The sequence below is a fragment of the Somniosus microcephalus genome, chromosome 3 (genome assembly GCF_052327205.1).
Source record: "Somniosus microcephalus isolate GS21.2 chromosome 3, FLI_Smic_1.0, whole genome shotgun sequence".
Classification (NCBI taxonomy): domain Eukaryota; kingdom Metazoa; phylum Chordata; class Chondrichthyes; order Squaliformes; family Somniosidae; genus Somniosus; species Somniosus microcephalus.
In genome coordinates, this window is record NC_140989.1 from 321,969,774 (window position 1) to 321,987,459 (window position 17,686).

The 17,686-nt window shown below is 42.2% G+C and overlaps 1 protein-coding gene across 3 annotated transcripts in view; it reads right to left on the reverse strand.

Annotated features, from left to right (window-relative positions):
* tesk2 (testis associated actin remodelling kinase 2) overlaps positions 1-17,686 on the reverse strand; it is a 117,574-nt gene that overhangs the window by 53,308 nt on the left and 46,580 nt on the right. For all 3 annotated transcript variants that reach the window (XM_085983051.1, XM_085983049.1, XM_085983050.1), the window contains one exon: positions 5,539-5,587. In XM_085983051.1, the coding sequence (XP_085839177.1) occupies positions 5,539-5,587 (49 nt within the window). The remainder of the gene's footprint in view (positions 1-5,538; positions 5,588-17,686) is intronic.

Consider the following 17,686-nt stretch of genomic DNA (forward strand, 5'->3'; position numbering starts at 1 on the left):
ATTGAGATTTTTTTTCCCCCTCTCATTTCAAGTCATAAAACAATGTCAGGTAAACCACCTTTCTACTGACATTTCCAATGACATTGTTCACCATACTCCTTTCACTCACTTATCCAATATTCCCTTAAAATAAACAATGTTGTCTGCCAAAATCACTCCCTTCCACAAAGCATTACATGCTCCAATGCCACTTTGTAAAGCGTTTTCTCCTAACATCTCTATACCCCTTTAGCGATGATATTAATGATCCCTCGTCACAAACTCCAACCACAGGATACTGTCTTTCCTTATTCATAAGAACATAAGAAATAGGAGCAGGAGTAGGCCATTCGGCCCTTTGAGCGTGCTCCGCCATTCAATAAGATCATGGCTGATCTTCTACCTCAACTCCACCGTCCCACACTGTCCCCATATCGCTGGATTACCTTAATAGTCAAAAATCTATCGATCTCTGTCTAGAATATACTTACTCAATGACTGAGCATCAACAGACCTCTAGGGTAGAGAATTCCAAAGATTCACAACCCTCTGAAGAAATTTCTCCGCATCTCAGTCCTAAATGGCCGACCCCTTATTCTGAGACTGTGACCCCTGGTTCTAAACTCCCCAGTCAGGGGGAACATCCTCCCAGAATCTACCCGGTCAAGCCCTGTAAGAATTTTGTATGTTTCAATATGATCACCTTTCATTCTTCTAAATTCTAGGGAATCTGGCCTCCCCAATCTCTCCTCATAGGACAATCCCCCAATCCCAGAAATCAGTCTGGTGAACCTTCATTGCACTCCCTCGAAGGCAAGTATATCTTTCCTTAGGTAGAGACCAAGACAGTACACAGTAATCCAGGTGTGGTCTCACCAAGACTTTATATAATTGCAGTAAGATGTCTTTACTCTTATACTCCAATCCTTTTGTAATAAAAGGCTACCATACTATTTGCTTTCCTAATTGCTTGCTGTACCTGCATGTTAACTCTGTGATTCATGTACAGACACCCAGGTCCCTCTGAATACCAACATTTCCCAATCTCTCACCATTTAAAAAATATTCTGCTTTTCTATTTTTCCTACCAAAATGGATAACTTCACACTTCCCCATATTATATTCCATCTGCCATGTTCTTGCCCACTCACAACCTGTCTGTATCTCTTCACAGCCTCTCTGCATCTTTCTCTCAACTTACTTCCCCACCCAGCTTTGTATCGTCAGCAAACTTGGATACAATTACACTTTGTCCCATCAGTCATTAACATAAATTGTAAATAGCCGAGGCCCAAGCACTGATCCTTGCGGTACCCCACTAGTTACAGCCTGCCAACCTGAAAATGACTGGTTTATTCCTACTCTGTTTTCTGTCTGTTAACCAATCCTCAATCCATGCTAGTATATTACCCCCAATCCCATGAGGCCTAATTTTGTGTAATAACCTCTTGCGTGACACTTTATAGAATGCTTTCTGAAAATCCAAATACATGACAACCACTGGTTTCCCCTTATCTACCCTGTTAGTTACAACCTCAAAAAACTCTATTAGATTTGTCAAACATGATTTCCCTTTCATAAATCAGTGTCGACTCTGCCCAATCATTATGATTTTCTAAGTGCCCTGTTACCACGTTCCTAATAATATTCTAATATTTTCCCTACTACTGATATCAAGCTAACTGGCCTATAGTTCCCGGTTTTCTCTCTCCCACCTTTCTTGAATAGCAGGGTTACATTTGCTACCTTCCAATACACGGGGACAGTTCTAGAATCTAGGGAATTCTGGAATATCAAAACAAATCCATCCATTATCTTTGTAGCCACCTCTTCAAACCCTAGGAGGTAGGCAATCAGGTCCAGGGGATTTGTCAGCTTTTAGTCCCATTAATTTCACCAGTACTTTTTTTTAACCAATACTAATTTTTTTAAGTTCCTCATTCTCACTAGACTCTTGGTTTCCCACTATTTCCAGAATGTTTTTTGTGTCTTCTTCCGTGAAGACAGATACAAAGTCTTTGTTTAATGTCTCCGCCATTTCCTTATTCCCCATTATAATTTCTCCTGTCTCTGCCTGTAAGGGACCCACGTTTATTTCTGCTAATCTCTTCCTTTTAACATACCTATACAACAACAACTTGTATTTATATAGCGCCTTTAATACAGAAGAACATCCCAAGGCTCTTCACAGAAGTGTTAGAAGACAAAAATTGAAGCTTTTACAACCTGTTTCAATGCCTCTTACTAGTTTACTCTTTTATTCTATTTTCACCGTCATTTTCTTGGTCCTCTTTTGCCGAATTCTAAAATCCTGCCAATCCTCAAGCTTACTACTCTTTTTGGCAACAATATAAACCTCTTCCTTTAATCAAATACTATCTTTAACTTCTCGTTAGCCACGGCTGGACCATTTTTCCCTGCATCAAAACTTTGTAATTTTAAAAACCTCCATTAGATTTCCTCTGCTCCAGTGGAAATAGTTCCAGTATCTCAGTTTCCCATCCCTAGCATCATCCTTGCGAATCTACATTGAATGCTCTCTGGCATTAATGTCTTTTCTAGAACAGGGCTTCATTAATCATGCTTTCCTTCTAGTCTCAAACCTAGATTTTCGCCAGCCTTCTGCCTTCACCCCTTCCTCCACTGGTCTATTTACTCTTTTGCGCAAGGACATTGGTACTATTCCGAGTCAGGTGAAAGCCATCCTTCAGTATAGCTCTCCCCATTCCAAAAATTGCTCAAACATGTCATGAATGTGAAACCTTCCTCCTGCACCAGCCCCACAGCAGTGCGTTGGCCATTCTAATCTTCCTTTCCTCAACTTGTCAAGTGTGTGGCACAGGAAACAATCCTGGGATTACCATCTTTGAGGTCTTGTTTTGCAAACTAGTGCCCAACTCCTCAAACTCCCCGAAACGACTTTTAGCTACTCTTCCCTCCATTTCCAATAGTTTTTCCATCTGTTCAGTGAGAACCTTCACCCTGGCACCAGAGGTGCAACATGCCATTTGGGGCTCCCAGCCACAATTGCAGAAAAAAGGCTGACTATACCCCTAACTGTAGAGTCGCTGTCACTGTCCACCTTGTGCTTGACCAACGTTGTGTGTCTATTGGACTGCTCTAGTATTCTTCGATTCTAGAAAAACAACTTCAAAAAAAATTTTCAAACACTGCCCAAACATCAACAAATGCGGTTCCACAACTGAATGCCCATTTATTGCTGCAAGTCATTAGCGGACAGTAATGTTCCAGAACCAATCTTGTGAGACAGCAAAGGAATAACAGGATCCAAGAAGGAGTTCTGTTGCATTTCGAAACTTAATTGTTTTATTACTGCTTTTTGACACCTACTCAAAATTCTGAATAAGTCACTAAATTTAACTTTTTTTTATTATTCATTCTCAGGATGTTGGCATCACTGGCAAGGCTGTTTTTTTGCCCATACCTAGTTGCCCTGGAGTGGCTTGCTAGGGCATTTAAGGGGGCAGTTAAGAGTCAACCCCCTGTTGGTGTGGGACTGGAGTCACATATAGGCTAGGCTGGGTAAGGACAGCAGGTTTCCTTTCCTAAAGGACATTAGTGAAACAGTTGGGTGTTTACAATAATCCAACAGCTTCATGGTCACTTTTACTGATACCAGCTTTTTATTTTCAGATTAAAAATGGTTTTTTTTATAAACTGAATTAGAATTCGCAAACTGCATTGTTGGGATATGAACTCACATTCGCTACACCGTGAAAAAACACTGATCCGTGATGAGCCGGTGCAGAGTTGCCGGCGCTGCATGGTTACCATGGCAGCGGCAGCAGCAGCTGTGCGCTGCAGGAAGAGAGGAGAGGAAAAATCTGCGGGCCAGCAGATGCTTGATTGGCAACCACTCAGCTGCAAGATTCATCAACAGCTGTTCACAGGTCTGACAGTTAATTGACAACATAGGGAACCAATCACAAAGCGAAGGAGCAGCCAGTGGAAGAGCAAGGAAGATGGTGCCGTGGACACCATTTTGTGAAGCGGAGTGGTTGGAGTCGGACTGCATTAATCACCTGCCCGCACGGGGTGGATGAAGCAGCTCTTCATGGGGAAGCAGCAGCCCCCGGAAGTGCAGCGGGACAAGGTCCAACCGTTGTTCCAGCAGCTTGGCAGAGTCAGCGATTGCGATCTGGTGAAGGTGAGAATTGGGTGTGGGGAGGAGAGATAGTGGAGAATGACAGGGAGATGGAGTAGAGAGAGAGGAATGGGAGAAAGATGGAGGTAAAGATATTGGGGAAGAGTGACAGAAAAAGACATGGAGATAGTGATAGGAGATATAGGCAGAGATGGGGAAGAGTGACGGAGAGAGATGAAGGTACAGCGAGAGGAATGGGAGATGGGGCACAGAGGGAGGACGAGACACAGGAGAGGGGGAGATGGAGACATGAAAGGAAGAGATTGACGCAGCCGGGAGGGGGAGGGGTGCAAAGAGGAATATGGGAGAGATTGAGGGGGGGGGGGGGGGGGGGGGGGAAAAGAGAGAGAGAGACCAGGCAGGTAGAGAGAGGAGTAGACACTGAGGGCAAGAGAAATTGAGATACAGAGAAAAGAGGAAGTGGGGAGACAGATGAGAAAGAAACAGAGGTAGTGGGAAAAGGGCAGAGAGACAGGGGAGAGCAATTGATGGAGAGAGAATGGAAGGAGAGGGCATAAGAGAGAAATCAGATGGATTGGGGAGCAAGACCAGAGGCAAGGGGGAGAAAGAAAAGGGAGACACAAGGGGAGGGGGGGGGGGGGGGGGGGGGGGAGAAAGAGAGGGAGAAGAGAAGGAGGAGAAGGGGGGAAACTGACAGATGGATAGGGGGACAGGAAAGAGGAGGGTATTCAAGTTTTTAGGCTGCAGCAGATGGTTTTCTGGAGTCGTGTGTCAAAAATCATTCCCGTAGGTAAGCCCAGTTAACTGAAGTGACTTGATATGCCATTATCTCGTAATGTAGCATTGCCCAAGGTCAATCAGAACACTCGTTGTTGTAATTTGCTAATTGAATAGGACAGCAGTCGGTAAACAGCAGAGAGGGAGGAAAACAAACACTGAAATACTCAGCAGCTGTGCAGCGAGTAGGCAGACGGTGGAGGGTTACACCTGAAATGGTGCCAGTGTTCCCAACAGGAGCCACCGAGCCTAATCCCACTCCAGGAAGAGTAGCAAGGTGTCATGCAGTGAAGTATTCAACAGGTATATTACTGAACCTGTAGGGTTACCTTTCAGCTGAAGGGAAGATAAAAGTTTTCACATCACCAATCACATCAATGTTCACTATATCGGACAGCCCTGGCAAAATTTTATGCAAGTCCCTTTAACAGGGCATTGATGAACTTTACATTCAGAAATGTAAATGTGTAAGGAGTTTATAGTATTATAATTTAGATTGGGGGGGGGGGGGGGGGGGGGGTCCGTGATTACATATCCATTTGAAAAGGGGACATTCAACCAATAAAGTTTGAGAACCACTGCATAACTGTACCCTATAATATTACTAATGTAACATTACCATGTAACCACTACTGGTTACAAACTTAGCAACTTACCTCAGTTAGTGCATGCAGTTGGCCTTCATGAACACAAACACCCATAAATCTGCAAAACAAAAAAGTGAATCGTAAACATCGTGCCATATTTGAACTACATCACAGAGGGGCCAGTAAAACAGAAAACCCTTGCTAAGGCTACAGTGAATTTATAAATTCTATTTAAAAAAGCAATTATATTTACGGTAAAGGAAAACAACAGCAACAACATCTTGCAATAGCCCCTTAAACATAGAAAAACTTCCTATGGCGCTACAGAGAGGAATAACCAAAAAAGAGTCACTGGGAAGTACCATCTCCAGGGGCTGTTGAATTTGTTGATTATATACCATATTTCCAGAATTGAAGTCTGTCCATCATGTTATATTGTCACAGTGACAAAAATTGTGTTAAAAAAAATGGACCTAATACATTTTGTAGGCATGACATAAGAGTTGTTTCAAAACAGCAGGTCGTCTAACTCACTTACATAAAAGACAAGTTTTGTTACAAATAGTCTCAACTCTAAATTCATGGGTAATCAATGGCCCAAATTCAAGTGATTCAAAAGACAGACACAAGATCCCATAAAAAATGTACTGGAGTGGAGACTGCACGAGGATACAAACTCTCTGCCATAGGAATTGCTGCTGATTAATATTCTGGATTAACTTGACTGTCCTGGTCCCTTTGAGGTGGTTATTTTAAACAAGTGCAAGTTACAGGAAAAATTACTAGTTCTGACACGAAAATGCGATTAGTTTGTTCACACTCCAGCAAGTGATAGATAGCTCTACATTTAACCTTATGCATGCAAAGGCGGGGTTCTAATCGATGGAGCAGCGATGGAGGCCACGACGACCCGCTGTAGCACGGCGGCCGGCTGCTCCTCATCGGGAGGCTCTGAGGTCGAACTGGTAGGAGGGAATGCGGCCAGCGTACCGAGGTCAGGAAAAGCAGGCCCTGGAAGGTCGGACACCGCGGGAGGCTCGGAGGTCAGACCAGGTGGAAGGAGAGCCAGGGAGAAGCAGGCCCGGGACGTCGGTACCACGGCAGCTGAAGATTGTCAGGCAGGAGTGCAGGAAAGGCAGAGCGAGGCGAGAGCGGACCCTATTGTGATGGCGCCGATGAAGATGGCTGCCGTCCTTGAGGGCTCCGTGCGTACCAGGCAGCTAAGTGTCCTTTGCTGATTGGTGCGCTCGGCTCGTTAAGAAAAAAGCATTTCACTGACTGGATTTCACTTGTTGTATTTGGGTATGTGACAAATAAAATTGAAATTGAATTAATCAACAGTGCCTTAGTGTTCCACAGGCAGCAGAAAAAAAATTGTGATGCCTTGATATTAACATTCAGTAATAACTTTTTGAATTAACATGGAACATTGAGGTGCAAAAGCCTAGTCATGGGTTCCACAAGGGCCACTCGGTTCCAGATCTCATTACAGCCTTGGTCCAAACATGGACACAAGAGCTGAATTCCAGAGGTGAGGCAAGGGTAACTGGCCCAGAGATCAAGGCATCATTTGGCTGAGCGCAGCACCAAGGAACTCCAGTAAAACTGAAGTCAATGGGGATCAAGGGGAAAACTCTCGCGTGGCTGGAGTCATAACTGGCACAAAGGAAGATGGTTGGAATGAGGAAAACTAAGGAAAGAAAATTACTGGTGATTTAATTAATTAATTTTCTTGTTTACACCAGTGATGGCACTTTTACTGCTCTCCTACACCATCACAATGTGACGTAATCGTGTTGGAGGGAATCTCCCAGCTGCTCTGCAGTGAAGAGTTGGAGGGCTAAAAATAAGCAAACCAACTGCAATCCAGCAAACCCAACCTTCAGGGAAAACAAAAAAAAAAATTCTCATGAAGTAAACCTCAACTTCCCCCTTCCCCAAAAAGAAAAACTGTGTTCTGCCTACTCTTGTTTCACACATACTAAGGCCAATGATGGTAACTCACAAGTAAACACACTCATGATTAGTCAGAAGCTATTTCCAGTAATCTTGTCAGTTTAGAGTCACATTTTTTTTTATTTTTAAAAAGGGGAAGTTTAGGTATGTTCTAAAAATTACTTGAACACAACCTTAAGAGGAACTGACTGTATGAAATCCCTGAATGAGTCCAAGTGAAACTAGAATATTCCACGAACTGACTACTGGATCCAGTCTAGAACTAAAATGGGCACAATCCCGATTAAACAACCAAGCAAGCTTCTCAGTTTATTCAGTTAATTAAGTATTTTTGTGGGAGTTGGGGCGAAGAGGGAAAGATCACATATAATCGTAATACTTTGCATTACAGTCCCTTCAGGAGCGAGTGAAGTAAGGAAGACTGCAAATAATGACACGCAAAACAATTCTAAAAGAAAGGGGATTTAGCCTGGATGAAAAACTTGGACCCAGGGACAAATTAAATCAGAGCTGAAGTCAAAACACAAAAGGAGAATTTTAGAGCTACGTTAAAAGCAATATAAACTTTAATAGGAAAATTTAGTCTCGAGTACCATCAAGTTACATAACACATCCCAGATGGACACGGTGCACAATATTCTCAATCCTCCAGATGTCACAACAAACTAAAAAGAAAAGGTCAGGTAACTGGCAAAACATACATCACTCCAGCTAACCACAAAACAAGTTATGCTGAGCCCAGGAGAGAGATCCATTATACACAATCATAAGTTGTTACTCAAGTATAAAATGCAACAAATTACAGATTAAAAAAAACTGGGGGAGTGAGAATTCTTTTAAGTTCTGATCAGTTGAACATAATTAATCAAGTTTGGATCAATGAGAGAGATCAGGTACAGTATGGAAAGTACTCTTCTCAAACAAAGCAATGGCAAACATCTGGAGAGTCAATACAGCCCTACAAAAAGCAAATATCAGTCCAATATAGTTTGTACAATTAATGCAGCAATCAAATAAAGGATAGTGTTGTCCCGGCAGACATTGGGACTGTATAGTAGTTAGAACACAGGCAGTCAAAATGCGTAGCAAGGTTCTGAGAGCTTAGAGCACAAAGAAAAATGGCCCAAATCCAATCCCGGACCACTGCCAAATGGGCCCTGGTAAAGTCACAATGCATTGTACTACAAGATCGTACATTTGCCCTAGGCTGTTGAGTCAGTATTTTTTTTGTTCCCAGGCTAGTTCTGCATCATTTATTACATGTTGGAAGAAATTCAGTCCCTACAAGGTAGGACTCAACATATACAGTGAAAGCTGTATAAACTGTCACTCTCAAAAAACAGACACCTGCAAAAAGTGGACACTTAGAGTCCTAAGCACAGTGAAACATGTAAATTAAGGACACCTAAGGGACCTGCATCAGATCTCCTTATTTTCAAAATGAACATTGTATGTGTAGTAAACCAGATGAGCCAAATATCCCAGGATTGTCTGTATTTCCTACAGCGTTATGTCTTTTTCAATCTGGGATCGTGCCTAATTCTGGAGCTCTGCCAGCGGGATGTGATTTGAGTTATTTTCTGTCCATTGCATTTCCAAGTTCATTGCCACCCAGGGTCCTTTTCCATTGAGGGAGGGATGGCCTGATCCTGGGATCTGCTGCATTGGCAGCCTGCACAGGGAGAAGTGGCTGCTGTAGGGCCAAAAAGCCTGGGAGATCCCAGCCAATTGGGGGGGGGGGGGGGGGGGGTGAAATTAATGTCCTGCAGACCCCGGTGTTGGACTCCCTCTGTGTTGCAGCTGCTAATGTTTGAAGTGCTGTGGAAGGCGGGTAGGGGGCTGTTAGCAGCTCATCTGTGACTGACTGACGTACTGGTGGAGTGAGATGTCTAGGGTTCCAACTCTAGTTGGAGGCATTTCTGGAGGTATGATCACGAGCCCCCATTCCCCACCGCTCCCTGAAGCATGACTCAAGGCCTCCTAATTGCCGACACCTGAACTACCCAGACTCCTCACCCCGGCTCCCGAGCTTCCCCAACTGCCGGCTCCCGAGCGCCCCGATTCCAGAGGCTCCCCCAATTACCAAGCTGCCTCTGACTCCCAAGGAACAATTGTTCCAGATATCTACATTCGTGTAGCTGGTTATTCCACAGAGTCCCAAACAGCCGATCCCAACTCTCTGCAACAGTGGGGCTGACGTCACCAGGCCAGGGACGGGAATTTACAGTCGAGCCTAGTGCAACAGGCATCTGAATGTAAACTGAAAGGCGAGGTAGAATGCAGAGTTCTTTATCTAGCATCCATAGCTGCTGAGAAACCTCTCTATCCCTGGGAAAGACCCATGCAATCATTCAACTGCAGAGATAGAGCGGTTTCTCAGCCACTACGGATGCTGGGCAGAGATCTCCATTCCACAAGAGCCTTTTTTTCCCACCCGTTGCTGCCTCGCATTTACCTGGGTGCCCAGTGTTTTAAGTTGTAAACATACTTGGTCCATTGAAAGCTGTCCGTACTTCGTAATTTGCAAGCGTCCGTGGTTTCAAGATGCAGCTTGTATCTATTACAATGCAAGTTATTTAGGACTATCAATAAGTCTCTGTTTTTTTTTTACAAGTGTCCGTTTGTAGAGGTTTCACTGCAACTTAATGGTAAAATATACAAGAGGCATTCTAAAACCACAGACACTCAAATTACAAACAGCCTTCAATGCACCAAGCCCTTTTATAACTCCAAAAATATGGGACAGAGCCCATTGCAAAGCTGCTGTATATGGAACTATCCGAGTCATGATCACTGGCATTCCCCCCTTGCAGCTTGCTTCCTTTCTGTCCCCAAATTCTCGTGAGGTCAGTGTAGTCCGCACACAGTGTAGCGGAAGTAATGGCTTTTGTGGAATCAAGAACTCTTTACCCAGCATGCATAGCAGCAGATAAACCACCATCTCAGATTGACTGCTTGTACGGCTCTATCCCAAAGAAGGAGTAACTCTGCTGCTATGGATGCTGGGTTAAGATTTTTTTTCCCAAAACTTTACATGTAATGACCATTTTGAAAATAAGGACACCTGCAAAAAAAGACAGCTGATACCAGTCCCCAAGGTATCCGTAATATACAAGTTTCACTGTACAAGCATTGAAGGTTAACATCTAAATCTGGTTTTCAGCCAAAGAAAAGCCATTTAAAAAAAAAAAAAATGGATTGGAGCCACAAAAATGAAGTGATTTACGCAGGGCAATGCTACATTCAACAGCTGTAGCAATTCAGTCAATGTAATTTTAAAAACCCTGTGGTTTAATCTGTAAACATGGAGACTCAAAGATATTGGCCAGGATTTTGCTCTGGTAATGACAGCAAAACTGTCAGCGTTCGCCATCATTACCCCTCTGAAACTGATCACAACTTCAGGATTTTGCACATGCGCAGATAAATGCAAAAACCCGGACGTTGCAGTCAGTTATTCCCTGCTCCACCACAGGTTGTGCTGTGGAACTCGCCAGAGCCAGCAATCATTTCCAATCATTTGAACTGATGAAAACTTCCCCTTTTACGATGGAATATCGCTGCTAAAAATCCCCGAAAACGTTAAGCCTTGTTGAAAGAAATGTAACTGAGTTTTTACCAGCATACTGACTGAACAACGTTCTGGCCCTGAAAAACTAATTTTTATATATTATGGAATTTTTCCATCAATATCATTAAGAATTACAAAGTCTTTAATACAATAATTTTTTTAAGTTTGTTTATGATAGTTCAGCTTCTACCTTAATCCTATGTGTATGTGCCAATCTTTATTTCGCTCTGTAAAATTTATTAAAAGTAAATTATAATCTGTGCATTTTACATCCTGGTTTGCGGTCTGTGAGAATTCTTCAATGCGATTAGCTGTTTAACCAACTTGATGACATCACTGTTGCTGGACGCTGGTGATTCGCTCAAGTTTGCCCCAGATTCAAACCAAGGTTGGGAGAGCGGAAATTGACGCCAGAGAGATCGCTTTGTGGGCAGCTTTCTTAAAGGCCAGCGGTGAGCGCCGTTGCTTCGGCGCTGACCACAAATTCCAGCCCAATAATTCTGGCTATAGTAGCTTAAGTATAACTGAAGGATTTCAGGGACATCAGTCAATAAATCTAGTTTTGAAGCAGTACAAATGCTACTGTTGAGAAGCTAATATTCTGAATTTAGCAAAGATGTTCTCCCGAAAACCAGAATGAAGGCCGACATGATTATAAACATCTGTGCACCAAAAATACCAGGTGCATGTATACTAGAGAAGTCAAACAGCAAGGCATATTTAATCACTATGGTAAGATGGGTTTTAGCCTCTACCATTCACATTGCAAACAGATGAAGAATGGGAGCACGGCTGGATCTAGTAATAGGAAATGAACCAGAACAGAGAAGAGAAGTAAGCCTAGAGGAATATCTAAGCAATAATGATCACAACATAATAAGGTTTAAGATAAAGATTGCGAAGGACAGAAGTAAGACAAGGCTCAAAGTAATACATTGGGGAAAAAAGCTGATTTTAAGGGGATGAGAATGGAACTCGGGAAAAATAAACTGGAAAAATTTACCGACAAAGAAATAGAACAGCAGTGGGAAACATTTAAACGATGATCAACACAGTCCAGAAGAAATATATCCCACAAAAAAAGCAAGAACAAACTAGCCAGTAATGACACACCATGGTTGAATAAAGAATTAAAGGCAAAACAAAAGGAGAGGATGTCAAGAGGGAATACGAAAAGGGTAGGAAACAAGTCAAAAAACACAATTAGGAAGGCAAAGAGAAACTTTAAAAATTAAATTGTCAAGAAATATATAAAGAAATAGTAAAGTATTCTAAAGACAAATAAAAGAAAAATCAGGATAAGGATATAAGGTTAGGGAATACACATGATAAAAATCACAGGTAATACAGCAAAATGTCAGAAATATTAAATAGTGACTTTGCCTCGGTATTTACCAGAGAGACCAACATGGTGGACATTAAGTGATCAAAAAAGATATAAAGACATTTAAGATAGATGGGGAGGAACTATAGACTAATTAGTTTATCACTGGTAGCAAAGATATTAAAAAAAACATGTAGAAACTGAAAATATGAAAGAATGGTCAGCACGGATTTCAAACGGGAACCTCATGCTTGACCAACATTATTGAATTATTTGCAACAGAAAGGGTAGATAAGGGTAATGCAGTCGACGCAATATATTTGGATTTTCAAAAGGCCTTTGATAAGGTATTGCATAGTAGACTCATGACTAAGGTCAGAACATGTGGAGTCAGGGGACAAGTAGCAGAATGGATAGCAAGCTAGCTACCAAACAGAAATTAGGGGCTAAAGACAGTAACTCTGACAGGCAGAAGGTGGGAAGCAGTGTTCCACAAGGATCACTGTTGTTCACCATTTACATAAACAACTCAGGAATCGGAAGTACAATTTCATAATTTGCAGACAACACCAAATTTGGGGGTGTAGTTTTTTTTTATTAGTTAATGTGATGTGGGCGTTGCTGGCAAGGTCACCATTTATTGCCCATCCCTAGTTGCCCTTGAGAAGGTGGCTGTGAGCTGCCTTCTTGAACCGCTGCAGTCTGTGTGGTGAAGGTACTCCCACAATGCTGTTAGGGAGGGAGTTCCAAGATTTTGATCCAACAACAATGAAGGAACGGCGATATATTGCGAAGTCAGGATGGTGTGTAACCTGGAGGGGAATTTGCAGGTGATGGTGTTCCCATGCGCCTGCTGCCCTTGTCCTTCTAGGTGGTAGAGGTCACAGGTTTGGGAGGTGCTGCCGAAGAAGCTTCGGCAAGTTGCTACAGTGCATCTTCCAGGTGGTACACACTGCAGCCACGGTGTTCCGGTAAGGTGGTGGACGGGGTGCCAATCAAGCAGGCTGCTTTGTCCTAGATGGTGTCGAGCTTCGAGTGTTGCTGGAGCTGCACTCATCCAGGGAAATGGAAAGTATTCCATCACACTCCTGGCTTGTGCCTTGTAGATGGTGGAAAGGCTTTGGAGAGTCAGGAGGCGAGACACTCGCCACAGAATACCCAGACTCTGGCCTGCTCTTGTTGCCAGTGTTTATGTGGCTGGTCCAGTTATGTTTCTGGTCAATGGTGACCCCCCAGGATGCTGATGGTGGGGGGATTCGCCGATGGTAATGCCACTGAATGTCAAGGGGCAGTGGTTAGACTCATTTGTTGGAGATAGTCATTGCCTGGCACGAATTTTACTTGCCACTTATCAGCCCAAGCCTGAATGTCATCCAGGTCTTGCTGCATGCAGGCATGGACTGCTTCATTATCTGAGGAGTTGCAAAGTTAATACAGAAGGGGACTGCAACAAATCCAGGAAGACATTAATAAATTTGCAGAATGTAAATTGTCAAATGAACTTCAATATAAATAAGTAACAGTTGGTACATTTTGCCATCAAGAATAAAGAGGCCATTTCCTCCTTGGAAAATAAGTGTCTAAATGAGGTAGAGGAACAGAGGGATCTGGGGGTACAGATACACAAATCATTGAAAGTAGCAACACAGGTTAATAAGGCCATAAAAAAAGCAAACAAAGCACTGGGGTTCATTTCTAGAGGGATAGAATTGGAAACATAGAAGATAGGAGGAGTAGGCCATTCGGCCCCTCGAGCCTGCGCCGCCATTCAATGCGATCATGGCTGATCATCCAAATTCAGTACCCGGTCCCTGCTTTCTCCCCATACCCCTTGATCCCTTTAGCCTTAAGAAATATATCCAACTCCTTTCTGAATATATTTAATGAACTGGCCTCCACCGCCTTCTGTGGTAGAGAGTTCCACAGGTTCATCACTCTCTGGGTGAAGAAATTCCTCCTCATTTCTGTCCTAAATGGCCTACCCTTTATCCTTAGACTGTGTCCCCTGGTTCTGGACTCCCCGACCATTGGGAACAGGGAAGTGATGTTAAATTTGTAAAGAACCTTGGTTAGACTACATTTGGAGTACTGTGAACAGATCTGGTCTCCAGATTATAAGAAAGGATAGAGGCACCAGAGAAGGTGCAAATAAGATTTACTAGAATTATGCCAGGATTTAAATGTTATACCCATCAGGAAAGACTGAACAGGCTGGGACTCTTTTCTCTAAAAAGAAAAGACTGAAGGGTGACCCGATAGAAGTCTGTAAGATTGATAGGGTAGACGTACAGAAGATGTTTTCGCTTGTGGTTGAGATCAGAACTAGGATCCGTAAATATAGTGCAGTTGAAAATATGCAAGAATGTTTCCTGACTCAACATGTTCATGAAATAACTAGGAATAATCATATATTGGATCTAGTGTTTAGTAGTGAGCCTGCATGTGGGGAACATCTGGCCAACAATGACCACAATATTATACGATTCCAATTGGCTAGTACAACTAAAAGTACCGAGAATCTGCAATTTGTACCAGATTTCATAAGAGCAAACTTCACCAAAATGGCAGATGATTTGGAACTGGTAAATTGGCTAACCCTACTGAGTGGGGATGAGACAGATGTAGAATACAAATGGAATTTTTTAAGAAGATAAAAAATGTGGAAAACAAATATGCAGCCAAAGTCAAAAGGAGGAAGTGTGGTAAGAAAAAGCCACAGTGGCTGACTGTGGTTATGGACAAAGACAAATAAGATGCAAATAGAAATGTTTCTATAAATTAAAGACATTTAATACTCAACTAAACAGAGCTGAAGGAACAACTAAAGAAATCGAAGGCTGCTATTAAATCACCAAAAAGACTAATGGAAAAAAGGATCGTAGACAACTGTGGAAGTAATGGGAAAAGCTTTTTCAGTTATGTGAAGAGTCAGAACTATCAGAGCGTATTGGGCCATTAAAGAATGTTCAAGGACAGTTTACAAAGGACTCGCTGGGTATAACAGAAATATTAAATGAGCACTTCATCCTTGAAGATAATGCTCAACTATTAGAATTTAATAATGTTACTAACAAAACTAGGAATATTAACACAGATGAACATATTTTAGAAAGAATTAAGAACTTGAAAATAGATAGAGCAGCCGGCCAGATTATATCCTCCCAAGGGCCCCAGGGAGATAGGGCATGTGCTGTGCGAGCCCCTTGCCTGTATTTTTAATAGCTCACTGCACTCTGGAATGGTTCCTATTGACTGTAAGGAGGCTAATGTAGTCCCCATCTTTAAAAAAGGTGACAAGACAGACCCGGGTAACTTTCGGCACATTAGTTTATCAGTAATAGGCAAGGTACTTGAAGGAATCATAGGGATGCAATATATGAATACTTGGATAGAGTGGGACATATTAGGGACACCCAACATGGCTTCATAAAAAGGTCATGTCTTACAAATCTAATTGCATTTTTTGAAGAAGTTACAAAGTTGGTGGATGAGGAAAGTCCAGTAGACATTGTCTACTTAGATTTCCGTAAAGCTTTTAAGATACCGCACAAGAGGCTTCTCCAAGATCGAAGCCTCTGGTATTAGTGGTAATATATTGAGTTGGATTCAGAACTGACACTGGCAGGACATAGGCAAAAAGTAGTTATAGATGGATTTGGATCTGATTGGAGACCAGTGGTGTCCCACAGGGTGGAGATGGCATCAGATGATGAGATTAGTAATGAGATAACTGCATTTAAAATAAAACAAGGCGATATATTAACTAAACTAATGAAACTCAGGATAAAAACCCCTGGTCTGGATGGATTACATCCGTGTATTTTAAAAGAATCTAGGGAAGAGATAGCAGAGGCATTACTACGTATATTTAATAATTCGTTAGAAAAAGGTGTAGTGCTAGAGGACTGGCGGATAGCTAACATAATAATACCTATATTTAAGAAGGGAGATAGAACATGTCCAGGAAACTATAGACCAGTCAGCTTAACATCGGTGGTAGGAAAAATAATGGAATCCCGACTAAAGGAGAAAATGGAAGAACATCTAGAAACCAAAAATAAAAGTCAGCATGGTTTTCAAAAGGGAAAGTCTTGTTTAACCAACCTAATTGAATTTTCTGAAGAGGTAACAGAGAGTAGGCAAGGGTAATGCAGTAGATGTAAATTATCTAGATTTTCAAAAGGCCTTCGATAAGGTACCACATAATAGACTGATGAATAAGGTCAGGGAATGCAGAGTCAGGGGACAAGTAGCAGAATGGATTGCTGGCTGGCTTCAAGATAGAAAGCAGAGAGTAGTGGTAAAGGATAGCTATTCAGAGTGGCAGAAGGTGGGAAGTGGTGTTCCACAAGGATCAGTGCTGGGACCACTGTTGTTCATAATTTAGATTAACGATTTAGACTTTGGAATCAAAAACACAATTTCTAAATTTGCAGACGACACCAAATTTGTGGGGTGGGGGGGGATAGTCAATAATGAGGAGGACTGCAACAAATTACAAGACATTAATAAACTTGCAGAAATGGCATATAATTGGCAAATTAAATTCAACACATAAATGTGAGGTATTACATTTTGGTAAGAAAAAGAGAGATCACATATTACTTGGAAAAGAAGAATCTAAATGGGGTAGAGGAGCAAAGGGATCTCGGAGTATAAATCCACAAATCACAAAGTATCGACACAGGTTAACAGGGCAATAAAAAAGCAAACCAAGCACTAAGGTTTACTTCTAGAGGAATAGAATTGAAAAGTAGTGAAGTTATGTTAAACTTGTATCGAACCTTGGTTAGACCACACTTGGAGTACTGCGTACAATTCTGGTCACCATATTATAGAAAGGAGAGAGGGGCACTGGAGAGGGTGCAGAAAAGATTTACATGGATGATAACAGAAATGCGAGGGTATACCTATCAGGAAAGGATGAACAGGTTGGGTCTCTTCTCTTGAAAAGAGAAGGCTGTGGGGTGACCTAATAGAGGTCTTTAAAATCATGTAAGGTTTTTAATAGAATAGATACAGAGAGTGTTTCCACTTGTGGGGAAGAGCAAAATTAGAGGCCGTCAATATAAGATAGTCACCAACAAATCAAATAGGGAATTCCAAACCCAGAGAGTGGCGAGAATGTGGAACTCGCTACCACAGGGAGTGGTTGAAGTGAATAGTATAGATGTATTTAAGGGGCGGTTAGACAAGCATATGAGAGAAGGGAATAGAGGGTTATGCTGATAGATGTAGATGAGAAAAGACGGGAGGAGGCTCAAGTAGAGCATAAATGCTGGCATTGACTGGTTGGGCCGAATGGCCTGTTTCTGTGCTGCATATCCTATGTAATCCTACGTGTTGGGACGGTTGCTCTTTATTAT